The 18,295-nt window shown below is 43.4% G+C and overlaps 1 protein-coding gene across 2 annotated transcripts; it reads right to left on the bottom strand.

The window, feature by feature from the left end:
* Positions 1–2,118: 2,118 nt before the first annotated feature.
* Positions 2,119–17,171, bottom strand: LOC115166769 (ADP-ribosylation factor GTPase-activating protein 2). 2 transcript variants are annotated; one of them, XM_029720549.1, is made up of 16 exons: positions 17,057–17,171; positions 13,883–14,001; positions 13,667–13,739; positions 13,420–13,551; positions 11,688–11,771; positions 11,439–11,547; positions 11,260–11,322; positions 10,878–10,922; positions 8,664–8,716; positions 8,213–8,349; positions 7,663–7,794; positions 6,429–6,557; positions 5,370–5,646; positions 3,437–3,527; positions 3,168–3,289; positions 2,119–2,506 (listed from the first exon to the last, which is right to left on the bottom strand). In XM_029720549.1, exons 1-16 carry the CDS (start codon positions 17,126–17,128, stop codon positions 2,486–2,488), a joined length of 1,659 nt encoding a protein of 552 aa, XP_029576409.1. In that variant the 5' UTR covers positions 17,129–17,171; the 3' UTR covers positions 2,119–2,485. The 2 variants fall into 2 exon arrangements, with proteins under 2 accessions (XP_029576409.1, XP_029576410.1); XM_029720550.1 differs by lacking the exon at positions 10,878–10,922.
* Between the last annotated feature and the right edge of the window lie 1,124 nt (positions 17,172–18,295).

Raw genomic sequence — 18,295 nt, 5'->3', positions numbered from 1 at the left:
TAGATCAACCCCTGCTACTACTGCCAATGGTGACATTCAAGGTCATCTTTTTTTGTAGTCGCAGAACAAGTGATTTATATATATATATATATATATATCAATCAATAAATCTTCTGAGATGCACAGCGCAACTGCAAAACAGACATCCTGGAACACCAACCGTTGGTATAATGCAATTCCACCTTCCAGGCTCTAATACCAGACACCCTGTCTGTTCATGATGAGATATCAGATAGAAATGTATTGTGTAGAACATACACTAGTCAGGAACAAGAGGTAATCACGTCACCTCTATATGTATTATATAGCATTTCTACCTGTTACATCCATTCATACATTTTCTTTGCCACATAAGACATTCGTGACCGGACTGTCTCAAATAGTACTGAGGTACCCCTGTTCTAGACGTTACACTTCACCGAATTTACCCCTCGGGTTCCATTTGACCAAGGGTGGTAGGCTCCTCTTACCCGTTCTCTCGTTTTGATAGGCAGGTCACCAGAAATGAACATAAAACGACGAGGGACTGAGTGACAGCCAGGCTCTGTCCAGTCACAGGTTTTACAACAATCTGATGAGCATGCCTTCCATTAGTCATTACTCCTGCCATTCAACAAGACGGTACAGAATGAGGGATCAAACTCCCATTTAGTACAGAATGAGGGATCAAACTCCCATTTAGAACAGAATGAGGGATCAAACTCCCATTTAAAACAGAATGAGGGATCAAACTCCCATTTAGAACAGAATGAGGGATCAAACTCCCATTTAGAACAGAAAAAGGGATCAAACTCCCATTTAGTACAGAATGAGGGATCAAACTCCCATTTAGAACAGAATGAGGGATCAAACTCCCATTTAGAACAGAATGAGGGATCAAACTCCCATTTACAACAGAATGAGGGATCAAACTCCCATTTACAACAGAATGAGGGATCAAACTCCCATTTAGAACAGAATGAGGGATCAAACTCCCATTTAGAACAGAATGAGGGATCAAACTCCCATTTTGTACAGAATGAGGGATCAAAGTCCCATTTAGAACAGAATGAGGGATCAAAGTCCCATTTAGAACAGAATGAGGGATCAAAGTCCCATTTAGTACAGAATGAGGGATCAAAGTCTCATTTAGTACAGAATGAGGGATCAAAGTCCCATTTAGTACAGAATGAGGGATCAAAGTCCCATTTAGTACAGAATGAGGGATCAAAGTCCCATTTAGTACAGAATGAGGGATCAAAGTCCCATTTAGAACAGAATGAGGGATCAAACTCCCATTTAGAACAGAAACTCAATAGAAAAGAGCATTATGCAGAAACACAGCTGAGTTACGTTCTCCCCCCATGTCTAAGTAACTTATCTTAGGGTAGAAACAAAAGACCGTAGGTGTGAACTCAGATCCAGGTCTTCATGAATTCTATACAAGTGTGTTTCTCGACATCAGAGGTTAATATGGCTTCCCAAAGTTTGTGTGGTGTGATTGTGTAAACCCAGTGACTGGACAAGCATAGACTGAAGGAGACCACCATCCACATTCTTACCAGTATCACCATTCAGTCGAAGCACCTCATCATTCCTAATAAACACACACTGAACTCATTCTGTTGAAAAAGGCTGAAAGCCAACCTTTCTTCTGACCCGACTGAAAACCTTTCAGACTCTGGTGAAGAACTCATATTGCACTGCAAGATGGGCTAGGTCATTATGTTCCTAAAGTATACCCCCTTCTGTTCCCCGTCCATCTCCTGACCTTGGTAGATGGGCTAGGTCATTACGTTCCTAAAGTATACCCCCCTCTGTTCCCCGTCCATCTCCTGACCTTGGTAGATTGCATCACTCAGAGTGGAGGTGTTGTGTTTGATTCCGGCTGTGTGGAGTTCAGTTAAAACATTCTTACAATTTAACTTGGTGTGATTAACTCCACTCAATTCGACCAGAGAATGTCGTGGTCCATTGTCATGGTAACGGATAAATCAACCGTACTGGACTACTGCTTCCCTTTGATGATGTTAATGCTGAATGGTTAAACATATACAGCTCTGTCTGTTAAAATAGTGAGAGACGGTTGAAAACACACAGTAAAAACAATGTCAAAAAGCATAGTTCAACTGAGAGAGGATTGGTTATCATATCATTCTTAGAGAATACTTTATATCATTAATATTTGTTGAAATCAGAGACCAAAACATTATAGAAAACAAGACTAGTTAGAACAGAACAAAAAATACTTTACACCTTTCAGAGCTTTCTTTGCTGAAAATAAAACTGTCTCACTCTCTAAAAAGTGGATGGACAGAAACGGGGTTGGGGGGGTGTGTTGGGGGGGTGTAGGGTCCCCCTCCATTCATGCAATCTCTCTTCCCTTCTCTCACTACAGATACCAGTCAGTAGTGATTTTCTCTGCCCCCCCCCTCCTCCGCTCTCTGTCAGTATGACTTCATGGCTCCCTCTCCCCTGCAGCTGTGTGCTGGTTGTCCTGGTCTCTTCAGTAAGCTCCATAGCGATCCTAACACAAACACAACAAGCTGGGTCAGCACATTAACATCCATCTAGTCATGTTTTCCTACCAATACTAGAGAACACAGTGGTATGTTTTCCTACCAATACTAGAGAACAGAGTGGTATGTTTTCCTACCAATACTAGAGAGCAGAGCGGTATGTTTTCCTACCAATACTAGAGAGCAGAGTGGTATGTTTTCCTACCAATACTAGAGAACAGAGCGGTATGTTTTCCTACCAATACTAGACAACAGAGCGGTATGTTTTCCTACCAATACTAGAGAACAGAGCGGTATGTTTTCCTACCAATACTAGAGAACAGAGCAGTATGTTTTCCTACCAATACTAGAGAACAGAGCGGTATGTTTTCCTACCAATACTAGAGAACACAGTGGTATGTTTTCCTACCAATACTAGAGAACAGAGTGGTATGTTTACCTACCAATACTAGAGAACAGAGTGGTATGTTTACCTACCAATACTAGAGAACAGAGTGGTGACCATTAGGAGCCAAACTGAAGAAAACTGACAAACAGGGAGAGACCACCTGGACTTGTTCATTACAAATGCTAAATTTATGTTTTCAGTTGCGTGTCCTACTAGACAGGACAATAGAGTTTCTCTGTATGTGTAATTGTATTGTGTTGAGGTGTGTCTGGTCCTGTCACCTGTATGGTGTTCATGACGCCGTTGGCCAGCACGGCCATCTTGCCCGCCACAGTCTTCACCCCCTGTTTGAACTGAGCAATGTCTGGCCCCGTCGGCAGCACACTCTCATAACCTGCTGCCCCTACAAAGACAGAGAGATCACAAACACACATGAACAAATACTCAAACACACTCTCATAACCTGCTGCCCCTACAGAGACAGCGAGAGAGCGAGAGAGCGATCAAACACACACTAACAAATACTCAAACACACAACATGAACCCTTACCTGTGTCACGGTCACTCCCGTCCCCAAACAGGTCAGCAGAGCTGATGGACGTGTTGCCAGACAGGCCCTCCAGACGTGTCTTGGCCTCATACTGGGGAATGACAGAACAACACCATCTCATTAGACTAGACAACAAAATCGCATTCGCTTGACTAGTCAACACCAACGACACAATCTCATTAGTTTAGGGTTGATCCCATTTAGACTGCTCCATTGTTTGGTCGATATGCTGTTGGTCGACCGATATTTCTTTAGTTGAGCAGTCAGTCACAATATTATTAAAAAAATGAAATGGTGCACAAGACACCTGTCTGATTGGCGCCTGTCTGATTGGACTGATCCTTTGTAGAGGCCGTGGGGATGGAACAGTCCATCTCTAAGACATGTGCTACTGAAATTCTATATGGATACATAAGAACAATGGTGCAACACTAATAAAAATATTATTTTATAACAAATGTGCTTGGATAGCGGTCGCTGTCCGCGGTTCTGAAACATCAGTGCGCTGTTGAATTGGCGCCTTTTCCTAAACCATGTTGCTATGTGGATAATAGCAAAGTTAACCAGCATAGTGGTGTTGAGAACAATGCGGCGGAGACAGCAGTGGAGTGAGGAGACAAGGAAACAGCCCTTGCCTTAATTGTCTAATCACAAAATGTCAGATACAGCAATTGTACAAATTAGGCAATAAAAAAAACTTTGCTATGCTTTAATAAAGGATTTAGAATTAGTTTCATTAGAAGAGCCTCTGGGACTACACTGGACAAAAAAAATGTTTCATAAGCAACCTTATTTCTCTCAAATTTTGTGCACAAATTTGTAGACATCCCTGTTAGTGAGCCTTTCTCATTTGCCAAGATAATCCATCCACCTGACAGGTGTGGCATATCAAGAAGCTGATTAAACAGCATGATCATTACACAGGTGCACCTTGTGCTAGGGACAATAAAAGGCCATGCTAAAATGCGCAGTTTTGTCACTCAACACAATGCCACAGAGGTCTCAAGTTGAGGGAGCGTGCAATTGGCATGCTAGTTGCAGGAAAGTCAACCAGAGCTGTTGCCAGAGAATTGAATGTTAATTTCTCTACCATAAGCCGCCTCCAACATCGTTTTAGAGAATTTGGCAGTACGTCCAACCTGCCTCACCACCGCAGACCACGTGTGTGGCGTCTTGTGGGCGAGCGGTTTACTGATGTCAACGTTGAGAACTGAGTGCCCCACACATGTAGTGGGGGGATGGTATGGGCAGGCATAAGCTACGGACAACGAACACAATTGCATTTTATCGATGGCAATTTGAATGCACAGAGACACCGTGACGAGACCCTGTGGCCCAATGTCGTGCCATTCATCCACCACCATCACCTCGTGTTTCAGCATGATAATGTACGGCCCCATGTCGCAAGGATCTGCACACAATTCCTGGAAGCTGATATTTTCCCACTTCTTCAAGTCGTCAACACAACACACTAGTCGTCAACACAATATTAAACACCACCATACTAGTCGTCAACACAATATTAAACACCACCATACTAGTCAACACAATATTAAACACCACCATACTAGTCAACACAATATTAAACACCACCATACTAGTCAACACAATATTAAACACCACCATACTAGTCAACACAATATTAAACACCACCATACTAGTCAACACAATATTAAACACCACCATACTAGTCAACACAATATTAAACAACACCATACTAGTCAACACAATATTAAACAACACCATACTAGTCAACACAATATTAAACAACACCATACTAGTCAACACAATACTAGTCAACACAATATTAAACACCACCATACTAGACCAGAGCAGCGGTTGTCTTATTAAATGCGGCCTGCCTTGCTCTACAGGTTTCCATTCAGTTGACAGGTGGCTGGTATTTGTTGGTAATACAGCGGTGTAACTTTACCTCAGCATAGCTCTCGCGGCCGAAGAACATGTCGGAAGAGATGGCCTTGGCGTTGGCAAACTTCTGCCGGGCCTCGCTCGACTCGGACACGGGCGCCGCCTCCTCTGCCTTCCGCCGACTGGGCCGTTCTCCGATAGGCTGGATGCTGGAGATGGTCACCTCTTCTTTAGGCTCCTCCTTCTCCAGGGCCCAGGAGGAGGTGAAGGAGGCCACGCCCCCATCAGAGTCCCACCGCGAGCCGAAGCCGTCGCCCGCCGTGAACGGGTTGTCCTTGTACCTGTCCCAACAAAACACACACACAGAGGCAGGAATAGATCCAATGTTGGTCAGGTAGGGATACACAAGGACACATCCATAATGGATTAGATCTGAGGAAACAGAGGTAGATGAAGGCTCTACCCCTAACCCATAGACCCAAGGTTCTACCCCCTAACCCATAGACCCAAGGCTCTACCCCCTAACCCACAGACCCAAGGCTCTACCCCCTACCCCCTAACCCATAGACCCAAGGCTCTACCCCTAACCCATAGACCCAAGGCTCTACCCCTAACCCATAGACCCAAGGCTCTACCCCCTAACCCAAGGCTCTACCCCTAACCCACAGACCCAAGGCTCTACCCCCCAACCCATAGACCCAAGGCTCTACCCCCCAACCCATAGACCCAAGGCTCTACCCCCCAACCTATAGACCCAAGGCTCTACCCCCCAACCTATAGACCCAAGGCTCTACCCCCCAACCCATAGACCTAAAGCTCTACCCTTAACCCATAGACCCAAGGCTCTACCCTTAACCCATAGAACCAAGGCTCTTAGATAATTCTGAAATGATTGGATAGGTGTCTTCGCAAGATGAAGACAAGTATATCAAGCCTATCTGAAGGCAAGTTGGATCCATTACCATATTGTTAATACCAATCCTTTCAGCTGTATACACTAACCCCAGTGCCTGGGAGGTAGCTAGCTTGGGGTTGGAAGTCCATTTGGAATCGGACAGAAACCCGTTTTTCCACTACTACTCCTTAGGAGAAGACATTCTGATCTGTTTGGGGTGTGACGTACTTAGGGGGTCCGGAGGAGAAGCCCGGCTCATCCAACATGTCCAGTTTGGAGCGAGGCGAGGACTTGGCCCCCAAGGGCGTCTCCTGCTCAATCACCTGCATCTCTGACATCACTGAGTGAGATATGGTGCTGGAATACGCAGAATACACACACACTTAAGTCATGTCCACACACAATAATGTACTGCAACACTATCTACACACACACACAGACACCGTAAACACACAAACACCACTGAAGTTAAAGCCACACTCTGTAACATGGCATCCCATCAAAGAGTGGGACACCAACCAAAAGCGTAAATAATTCAAAGGGATAGTTTGGGATTTTTGGCAATTAGGACCTTTATCTACTTCCCCAGAGTCAGATCAACTCCTTTATCTACTTCCCCAGAGTCAGATCAACTCCTTTATCTACTTCCCCAGAGTCAGATCAACTCCTTTATCTACTTCCCCAGAGTCAGATCAACTCCTTTATCTACTTCCCCAGAGTCAGATCTACTCCTTTATCTACTTCCCCAGAGTCAGATCAACTCCTTTATCTACTTCCCCAGAGTCAGATCTACTCCTTTATCTACTTCCCCAGAGTCAGATCTACTCCTTTATCTACTTCCCCAGAGTCAGATCAACTCCTTTATCTACTTCCCCAGAGTCAGATCAACTCCTTTATCTACTTCCCCAGTGTCAGATCTACTCCTTTATCTACTTCCCCAGTGTCAGATCTACTCCTTTATCTACTTCCCCAGAGTCAGATCTACTCCTTTATCTACTTCCCCAGAGTCAGATCAACTCCTGGATACCATTTTTATGTCTCTGCGTGCAGTTTGAAGGAAGTTGCTAACTAGCCCATGCGCAATTTCTTACTAGCATTAGCATAATGACTGGAAGTCAATGGTATATGCTAGCAGATACCCATAAACTTCCAGTCATTGCGCTAACGCTATTAAGCGTTAGCGCTCTCTAACGTCCTTCAAATTTGACACTGACTATAAAAATGGTATCCACGAGTCCATCTGACTCTGGGGAAGTAGATAAAGGAGTTGATCTGACTCTGACTGAGTTGATCATTGCCAAAATCCCGAAGTATCCTTTAAGCAGGAATACTATAGCCTACAGTAGCACATGCAAACAGGCAGCACTCATTTGCTATTTGTAGTGCTCAAGGAACGCTTATTCCATGAGAGAAACATTACTGTTCTTTGAAAACATGGTTTGAACACTGATAACTTGATTACCTGCGGTTGCCGAAGCCCATGCCCAGTCTCTCAGCCTGCTCTCTCTTCTTACCCTCCATGTTCTGCATCTTCTTGTTGTCCATCTTCCTGTCAATCTCCAGCTCCTTGTAGGCCAGGCGCATGGAGGCCACACTGCAAAAAGAGACACATTTGTCAATTGTTCTACATTAATTTGCAACACCTTTGCCCGCTTGGAATTTTAGGAAATTCTCCTCCCGACAATGTCGTTCTCCTCGTAAAATGATTACCAACATTACCCTCCGTGTGTTAAATATATTAAGCTAATTTTTTTATGGTCCAAAATTGTCGGTTACACGATAATACAATTATTGCGCCAGCGGATGTCACTACTTGCTGTCCTCAAGGATCCCCTCTATTCACTTTCTGTACGCAGAAGTAGGCTGCATTATTTGCAGCCTGATTTAACCAACCTCTGAACAGTCTGACCATGAGAAGACAGCAAATATTAATTTAGTGTAAACACTAAACAGCAGAATGTGGGGCGGAGGTGTTTCCATGCTCTCTGACTGTCAAACTGTGGTTCACTCACATAGACTCCTCTGCCTGTTTCTTAGCATCCGCTGCTTGCTCCTCTCTCAGCTTCTCAGCTACCTGGGCCTGTTTCTCCACCTCCGAGAAGCTCTTACTGCTCACCTTCTGGGCCCCCAGGCCCTTCTTAGCACCCAGCTGGAGGGAGAGGAGCACAGAGGAGATGGTTACACACAGCTGGGGACAGAAAGAGGAAATGACTGCCCCCAGTGGACAAGTGGTAGTATTACATTCATGGTTTGATCAATGCACTTGATTCATTAGCCAGGTTTGGTGGTTCTGATTTGGGACATTTGTTTTTCTGGTCAACGTGACTTATCCAGGAACAACACCGAGCCCTAACTACATGCCAGATCTAGGGCTCGTGTTTCCTAGTCAGATCACGTGACCAGCCTAAACCCTGCTCCTCATGCGGAGCTCCCTGTCTGAATGCTGAAGGGGGTGTAACCTACCCCTTTCTTAGTAGTGCTGGGCTTCTTTTTCCCAATGATGGATTGCTTCACATCTGTAACACAAAGATCATCATTAGAACACTGGTGGACAGTGACAGGCCATGGACTCACGAGTTGTAATCGCTCTGCATAACTTTGAAAAAGGATTGCAAGTCACACACACCAATGTTAACCCCTACAAATGCATAGCCGTGCCCCCATACATGTGAATACACAAACCGGTGTACGTTTCCCCTCTGTTAAAAGGTGCAAACATTCAGTACCCTTAGCAGACGCTACACAAAGAACATGTCAACACACACACACACATTCCAACAGTCCTTTTATCCAATCAGAGCAGTTTCAAGACAAGCCATGTGCTACAGTCAGCAGTGTTATATCACTGCAGCTGAAGGACAGCACCATTGTCATACACCTGACAGAAATAGTTTCATTTGTTTACGTTATTCTAAAGTTATGGGACATACAGATACTACAATAAGGATTCACCCCATTGGACTTTCACATTTTGATACGAAGCAGGACTGAAATGATACGCACCAAATCATTGATCCATACCAAATACTCCATGTCAAACTGAAAATAAAATTATATAAAATGTTCACAAATTAAGAAAAATGAATAACTAAAATATATTGATTGTTGAGCAGAAAACATTTGTCTAGCAAATCACACAATAAGTTGTATGGCATCAGTGTGTGAAATAATAGGGGTCAACATGATTTGAATGACCCTTTCTTGGTACCCCAAACATACAACCTCTGTAAGGTCAGACACATTTCAGTTGAATACATTCAGTTGTACAACTGACTAGGTTGAAGTAGTGCATCTCAAGCAGAAATTCAACCAACGGGAGCTTTTCAAATGCCTCATAAAGAAGGGCAGCGATTGGTAGATGGGTAAAAAAAATGGCAGGCACTGAATATCCCTTTAAGCATGATCAGGTTATTAATTAAGCTTTGGCTGGTTTCTCAAACCACCCAGACACAACAAAGATACAGACGTCCTTTCTAACTGAGCTGCTGGACGGGAAGGGAACCGTGCAGTGATGTCATCATGAGTCCTACTGTGACTTTAAAACAGCTACAGGGTTTAACGGCTGTGACGGGACAAAACTAAGGATGGCTCAACCACATCGTAGTCACTCCACAATACTGATCTACTAAGGATGGCTCAACCACATTGTAGTCACTCCACAATACTGATCTACTAAGGATGGCTCAACCACATTGTAGTCACTCCACAATACTGATCTACTAAGGATGGCTCAATCACATTGTAGTCACTCCACAATACTGATCTACTAAGGATGGCTCAACCACATTGTAGTCACTCCACAATACTTATCTACTAAGGATGGCTCAACCACATTGTAGTCACTCCACAATACTTATCTACTCTACTAAGGATGGCTCAACCACATTGTAGTCACTCCACAATACTGATCTACTAAGGGTGGCTCAATCACATTGTAGTCACTCCACAATACTGATCTACTAAGGATGGCTCAACCACATTGTAGTCACTCCACAATACTGATCTACTCTACTAAGGATGGCTCAACAACACTCCACAATACTGATCTAAATGACAGTCGAAGGAAGTCTGTACAGAATTTTATCCCTCACTTTGACATGAGACTATTTTGTGTAGATCAGTGATGTATTTAAATGTAATATTTTTAATTTTATAACACAAACTTATGACACTGAGTCGGCTAGGTCTGTGACCGAGGCTACGTGTTGAATGAAAGGCACTGGAAGCCTGCTAGGTCTGTGACCGAGGCTACGTGTTGAATGAAAGGCCCTGGAAGCCTGCTAGGTCTGTGACCGAGGCTACGTGTTGAATGAAAGGCACTGGAAGCCTGCTAGGTCTGTGACCGAGGCTACGTGTTGAATGAAAGGCACTGGAAGCCTGCTAGGTCTGTGACCGAGGCTACGTGTTGAATGAAAGGCACTGGAAGCCTGCTAGGTCTGTGACCGAGGCTACATGTTGAATAGGGGTTGTCTGACTGTTGTATTAATGTTAGGAGACTGGAAGAAGGAAGAAAGCCTTGGCAGTCACACACATTTTACTTAGAGCTGGGAGGGAGGGGCTTAAGCTTGCGTGTCACAATCAGGTGAGGTGTCAGTCAAGCACAGAACCAACCATGCTTCCTGAAAATCTGGCCAGCCAATGGGCTAACGGCAGCTATTAAAAAGGCGTTCCAATCACCTTTGGGTAGCTGTGGTTGATCTGACGACAAACGCATGGAGTCCTCTACGGACAAAGCAAACACAGGTGTTACTGAGGACTCCATGGTCATATGGAAAACCTCCAGTGACTGTATTACAGGGTGGGCTGTGTATGGGAGGGGTAGGGACAATTTGGTTCCTGTTCCAAACGTCTAAATAAGGGGGGAGGGGTCTCCAATTCTGGGAAGAGCCAACTAGGGCAGGCTTGCCAGAATATCGGGGGGGGGGGGGGTTACTGTGGATGTTGAGGTCTGTAAATGGCTGTGACCATCACCTATTCCTTGTTTTTAAGGTCAGCAAAGATCATTGAGAGGTGAGGGGAGGAGCCGTTGTCATGTGAAAGGAGGCAGAGGATGACTTACCTATAGTGACTTTGGGAGATTGCTCAGTGCTCAGTCCCTCAATGCTTGGCCCTTCCTCCAGCTCTGAGAATATCAAATACAATCACAGATCAACTGTCTAATTCAACCTCAGAAACATATGGGAAAGCTCCAGACGAAAGGATAGGAGAGGGGGGACTGTGTGTGTGTGTGTGACTCACGAGTGCTGGCGGTGTGGGGGGCTTTGGGTGTGTCCTCCAATAGTTGAGGAGTGAGGGTTCCATTGTGTTCTGTCAGGGAAGTAGCCGTCACGTCCCAGCTGATTGAAGGCTGCAAACACACCAATTCAGTCACATTAAATAACACAACACATACACACAGAACTAACACTACTGCACACACAGAATGAACACAGAAGCACAAAACACTTGTGTGATTGGTGTGATTTGAACAGTAGACCTCAGGCCTACCTGAGTATGCTCAGCAAAGAAGTCTGTCTGTCTCTTCTCTGGGGCTGCAGGCTGGCTGCTCACACTGGATGTGTCAATCCACAGCTGAGAGAGAAAGAGGAAGGGTTAACGGACACCATTCACACAGCCAACTGACATTTACTCCTGAGGTACTGACCTGCTGCACCCTCTACAACCACTGTGATTATTATTTGACCCTGCGGGTCAAATATGAACGTTTTAACATCTTGAAGAACGATTTGGCCTTAATGGCCATGTACTCTTATAACCTCCACCCTGCACAGCCATAAGAGGACTGGCCTCCCCCCAGAGCCTGGTTCCTCTCTAGGTTTCTTCCTAGGTTTTTCCTAGCCACCGTGCTTCTACAGCTGCATTGCTTGCTGTTTGGGGTTTTAGGCTGGGTTTCTGTATAGCACTTTGTGACATCTGATGATGTAAGAAGGGCTTTATAAATACATTTGATTTAGATGGCCCAGAGCCAAATCAACCCCTGGCCTCTATAGATATAAACATCATAAGTCTATACCCACTAGATTTGGGAAAGGAATATGCTGGTCATAGGGGCCGTTTTGATTTCCCATTTTAAATATAGCTCAGCTCTATAACACCTGCTTAAACAGTTTGGCCCAAACTGAAGACCATAGTTGATGATTAAAATATGAAACACCTCTACACACTCACAGCACATTCAAATCTGAATTGGTATCTGCAAAAGCCTTGTGAGGACCTGGAAGTGCAGCATGCAGCTGCACCAATAAGAACAGCTATGGTGTTTGTGGGTAATTATGTATCGTGTGGTCTATCCACAAGACATTAATTCATGTTGCTGGTGGCATCACACATGGAGTTTGCCCACTCGCTGGTGACTCAACAGGCCAATGTGTAGCTGATATGGGTAGCTGTGAGAGGGACGAGAGAGGGGGAGTTCGTTGCCTTCTCAGTGGAGGAATAATATCACAGTAGGAATATATAGATAACCATAAGAAATAATAATATCAGTAGTAATATATAGACCTATATAGATAACCATAAGAAATAATAATATATAGACCTATATAGATAACCATAATAAGAATATATAGACCAATATAGATAACCATAAGACATAATAATAATATATAGACCTATATAGATAACCATAAGACATAATAATAATATATAGACCTATATAGATAACCAGAAGAAATAATAATATATAGACCAATATAGATAACCATAAGACATAATAATAATATATAGACCTATATAGATAACCATAAGACATAATAATAATATATAGACCTATATAGATAACCATAAGACATAATAATAATATATAGACCTATATAGATAACCATAAGACATAATAATAATAATATATAGACCTATATAGATAACCATAAGACATAATAATAATATATAGACCTATATAGATAACCATAAGACATAATAATAATATATAGACCTATATAGATAACCATAAGACATAATAATAATATATAGACCTATATAGATAACCATAAGAAATAATAATATCAGTAGGAATTTAAACAACTCAATAAACATGGTGTAATTCCAAAAGCTCAATGTTCAGTGGTATAGTGGTTCCAACCACAACTTGGGAGTAGGGATATATCACCATGAGCCTCGTTTAAAATGCTGGGTTAAGAGCGAGTTGTTACATGCATACATGCTACATAAGGTATGGTACGTTTGGGTGACCGTTGAAGCTGCGCTCTCAGCCCATACTCACGTCAGACCCATATGTAGACAGCGCCGTGTTGGCTTGCTGTCGGATCTTCTCTCGGTACATCTGTGCCGCGCGGCTGTTGTACTTGGTGGTAGTGTCATTGGTGGAGCAGCCATGCTGACGGAAGAAGGCCGTCTTCACCAGGAGGACACAGACAAGAGGGGAGAGAGTCAGATCCAGAGCAGGTCCTGTTTAAAGTTGTGTGTTGTTCAACATCTATGTATAATGGAATGTTATCGTATTGACGTACCGCGTTGGCGTTGCCTCCGACCTGCATACATCTCAGCTGAAACCAGTTCCAGTTGGAGTCGAGCTCAGTGGATCTGAGATGAAGAACAAAACAACATGGGGATTGTATCAAATGTTCTCCTTGACAGTGTATGACAGTAAAACTTGTGATTATCGAGTCATGACGTGTGTGTGTGTGTGTGTGTGTGTGTGTGTGTGAGACAGACAGCCAGGCTACCTGATAAAGCTGAGGTGCACTCCCAGAGAGCGATGAATGCCAGAGCAGTCGATGCACAGAAACACTCCATATGGTATACTGGCCCAGCTGGGGTTCTTGGCAGCACAGTCAAAGCACGCCTTGCACAGAAACAAACACACAATTCACTGCCTAGTTAGCTAGCTACATACCTACAGCAGACATGTCTGGATGTGGTCTTAAACAGGGAAGAGAACAAGCGGCGTAGTTACAGACATGGGGGACACTCGTACATTAACCATAAAGCATTGTTCATTGTCAATGACTAAACTCAAGGGTTATTTACACAAGATCTCAGGTTCTACATGTGATCGCAGCCTCAAGGAGTGGATGTTCAATAGCTTTCCTGCTTTTTAAACTTGGCTATCAGTGAACGCATAGCTAACATAAAAATGGCCGTGAGTTCATCTCAATAAGTAGTTATTTCTACTGCTGGGGAAGACCTACTGATAGTGCTCCATCATATTTAAATCAGCTGTTTTAATTAAGGAAGATTACACAGAAAATGAAGATATTTCAGACTATTGAGATGCAACCAATCAGAGGAAGAGGCGACGTGAGAGGGGAAACTGCTAAAAAACAATCTGTCTCCTCCATCAGGTGGCAATTTTCAACAAAAAACTTGCCCACCAAGCGAGGCGTTGAGAGTGTCGAAGGTCAATGAGAGAGTTGAATTTGGTCAAAAAATGTAATGGCTTATTTGCTACATGAGCCTTAATTGATCTAATAGACGTTTTCTAATGCTTAAGTTGTTACGAGTGTACTGATATAAGTAGGACGTGTGAAATCCGGCAACTTTGAGGGAAAAAAACACTTTATATTGAAGTTGTACCTAGTTTAGTGCTATCCGGTACCCTTGAGACGTCCGTAGCCTAAACCCCTACCTTAACCTTTTTTTAATGTCAACTACAATCAGAGTTGGGACGTCCCAATGATCCCAGATAGCAAGGACCATCGTGCCTGTTGTTCACACGCGTATCTGCCCTCTCTCATTGGCTAGAATGGTCCCATCTGATCGCGCCTCCTCACGACTGTATTTCCATTGATAGACTGACCAGTCGACCATCTGGTCAACATAATGCAGCGTTTCCCTAACTAGGGGTTCCTTGATTTGAAAAATGGGGCCACGAGAGAAACAACAACAAATTTGCACTTCACGCATAGAACCAGGGTAATGTCTGTAACCTCTGGTAGCCGCTATATGCGAGTTGTAATAATCAATAATGGCAAGTTGAATGCCTGTTTCCTGGGCTTAAAGGAGATTCTCCATATCAACGTCTCCTGTAAGGCCCAATTCTGGTCCAGTCGACCCCTAGCCCAAGAATGTACTCTTAAAGAGTGTAGGCAACCCTACCGTTAGTCCTTAAGGACCAATGAGTGACCTTTTATACTGAACAAAAATATAAACAACAATTTCAAAGATTTTACTGAGTTACTGTTCATATAAGGAAATCAGTCAATTTAAATAAATTCATTAGGCCCTAATCAATGCATTTCACATGACTGGGCAGGGGTGCCGCCATGGGAGTGCCTGGCAGGGCATAGGCCAACCAACTTGGCAGCCAGGCCCAACCAATCCGAATTAGTTTTTCCACCCCAAAAAGGGCTTTATTACAGACAGAAATACTCCTCAGCACCCCACCCCCCACAGGTGAAGAAGCCAGATGTGGAGTTCCTAGGCTGGCGTGGTTACAGATGGTCTGCAGTTGAGCCCGGTTGGACATACTGACAAATTCTTTAAAACACTGTTGGAGGCGGATTATGGTAGAGAAGTTTACATTCAATTCTCTGGCAACAGCTCTGGTGTTCATTCCTGCAGTCAGCATGGCAATTTCACACTCCCTCAAAACATGAGACATATGTGGAAAAACTGCTCATTTTAAAGTGGCCTTTCATTGTCCTCAGCACAAGATGCACCTGTGTAATAGTCATGCTGTCTAATCAGCTTCTTGATATGCCACACCTGTCAGGTTGATGGATTATCTTGGCGAAGGAGAAATGCTCACCAATAGGGATGTAAACAAATTTGTGCCCCAAAAAAAAAAATCGAGAAAAGCGTTTTGTGTACATAGAAAATGTCTGGGATTTTTTTTATTTCCGCTCATGAATCATGGGACCCACACTTTTCATGTTGCGTTTATATTTTTATTCATTGTAGGTTGTTTTCAGAGGTAAACTGGCTCTGGCAGCCAGAACAGCAAAATACTCCATCTAAACGGGAATTGATTCTCAATTGCGATACGGTTCTAGAAACATAAAGCCCTAAGTTCCTATCACATCTGCAAAATATACACATACGCCGTTTTAACCGGCTTCACAGTTGCTGCCGACAGTATTTTTCGGTTACAAAACGTTTCTGGCGGCCTTCTTCCATTACACACGAATTGTGTTACATAGCTAAATAGCACAGGTGGTCGCCTCAGTCTTCCGTCAACACGCGCTGTAACATGGAGATACGGCCGTGTGGGGAGACGTATGAAAGGTGTGTAGTACTTTACCTTTTGAAAATTATTTATCGCTGATATGAAAGATAGGTTCCTTATTTCCAAAACAGTAGCGCAAGTGATGCGTGTTCAAGTTCATACCGAGCGTCCGGGCTCGTACAGGGCTCTTAAAGTTCCCCTGGGAAGAAGATAACATCAGTCGCAAAAGGTCGTTCCCGGCTATGGATGAGGTAACGTTAGTCGAACCAGGGAATTTAGCTTGGTACGTTAAACTAGGCAATTTTGCACTTTGGTAATTGCTAATTAGCTGGACATCTGGATTGAAAGCAAAATAAGCTAATGGCTAGCTAACTAACGTTTGCTAGGAGTCCAATTACGTTGGCTTTGGTGCTAACGTTACACAATCTTTCAGACATTGGCCCCGGCCCTACTCGTTCTGGCTCAAATAAACAAGTCACCAGACTGGTTAACTAGGTTAAAGCAAGGCGCGTTAACGATACATATCATACGTGGCCGATTTAGATAAGCAAAGTTAGCTCACTAGGCTAGCAGAGCGGCTAACGTCAGCTTCTTGCTGGCCGTCGTAAGGCCCAGGCAGAGACCAGCTTACTACTGTAGACGGATGGACGTCATCATTTTTCTGGTCTACGTTCCACCTCCAATAATGGATCATTAAATTAGTGAATAGACAGTAAGCACTTATTCGTGTTACCTTGTTAGTTGGAATAGACCGTAGTCTTTTAAAAATGGTCAGAATTTCTGTCTTGTTCGGCTCCGCAGCCATCTTGCTACCTTTCTAGAGGTACGGGTACCAGTGGGGATCAAAAATGCTGGGTTGTTCGCGAAGTTCGATCAGAGGTGATGCTGCGTTCATGTGCCCCTCGTAAAGTCGGAAACAAACCGTTTTGTAAGAGCTTTGATTGTTTACATTTTTTGTATGACTGTTTGTCTGGCCGCAGCTCTACACACTGGCGACGCATTTTGGCCAGTTTGGTGAACTCTAAAAAGAAAAGGTTCCTGGAGTATCCTTAGGGGTTCTCCAAATTGAAACTGTGGGGGAACCCATATAAGTTCCTTGAATAACCCCTTTAATGGATTTTTAAAAATATATGTTTTTATTTAATTAGGCAAGTCAGTTAAGAACAATTTTAATTTATAATGACGGCCTACCCCAGCCAAACCCTAACCCGGACGACGCTGGGCCAATTGTGCACCGCCCATGGGACTCCCAATCATGGCCAGTTGTGATAGAGCCTGGAATCAAACTAGGTTCTGTAGTGACACCTCTAGGACTGAGATGCAGTGCCTTAGACGCAGTTGCTTAGACCACTGCGTCACTCGGGAGCCCCTCAAAGAACCTTTTGGGGTTAATTTTTTAACTACACCATGTCAATAGGCCTCTACATTATGGACAATGTATTATTATTAATAATACAATGCAGAACAATAACAACCATAACAATATTTTAGTTGTCAGTGTTTATTATGATTTTAGTGGCAAAGCAGAATATTTTTTTCTAAATATGAGGTAAACTCCCAGCAGCCCCAAGTCCAATGGCGTGTTGATGTACATGTGTTGATGTTCTCCGTATCCATAGCCAGAATGATTTTGTAGTACATGGTGATTGAACAGGTTTCCTATTATATCCCAAAAATAGTAATTATACAGATTATAAAAAAAACATCCACACGACACTATTCATACCTTGGTTTTTGTGGTGAATATTTTAGTTTTTTTATTTAACTAGGCATTTAAGTCATTAACTAGGCACTAAGTCATTTAAGAACAAATTCCCGGACTTGGCTCTGCAGGGAGTTTACCACTTTTTTTTTTTTTCTGCTTTGCCACTAAATCATAATAAACACTGACAACTAAAATGTTGTTGTTATGCATTTTATTATTAAAATGGGGTTTAGTTATAAAATGAACCCCAAAAGGTTCTTTGACTGC

Source organism: Salmo trutta, chromosome 29 (assembly GCF_901001165.1).
Source record: "Salmo trutta chromosome 29, fSalTru1.1, whole genome shotgun sequence".
NCBI classification, from domain to species: domain Eukaryota; kingdom Metazoa; phylum Chordata; class Actinopteri; order Salmoniformes; family Salmonidae; genus Salmo; species Salmo trutta.
Note: the sequence above shows the minus strand (reverse complement) of the source record. Positions and strands in the feature narration are given on the sequence as shown.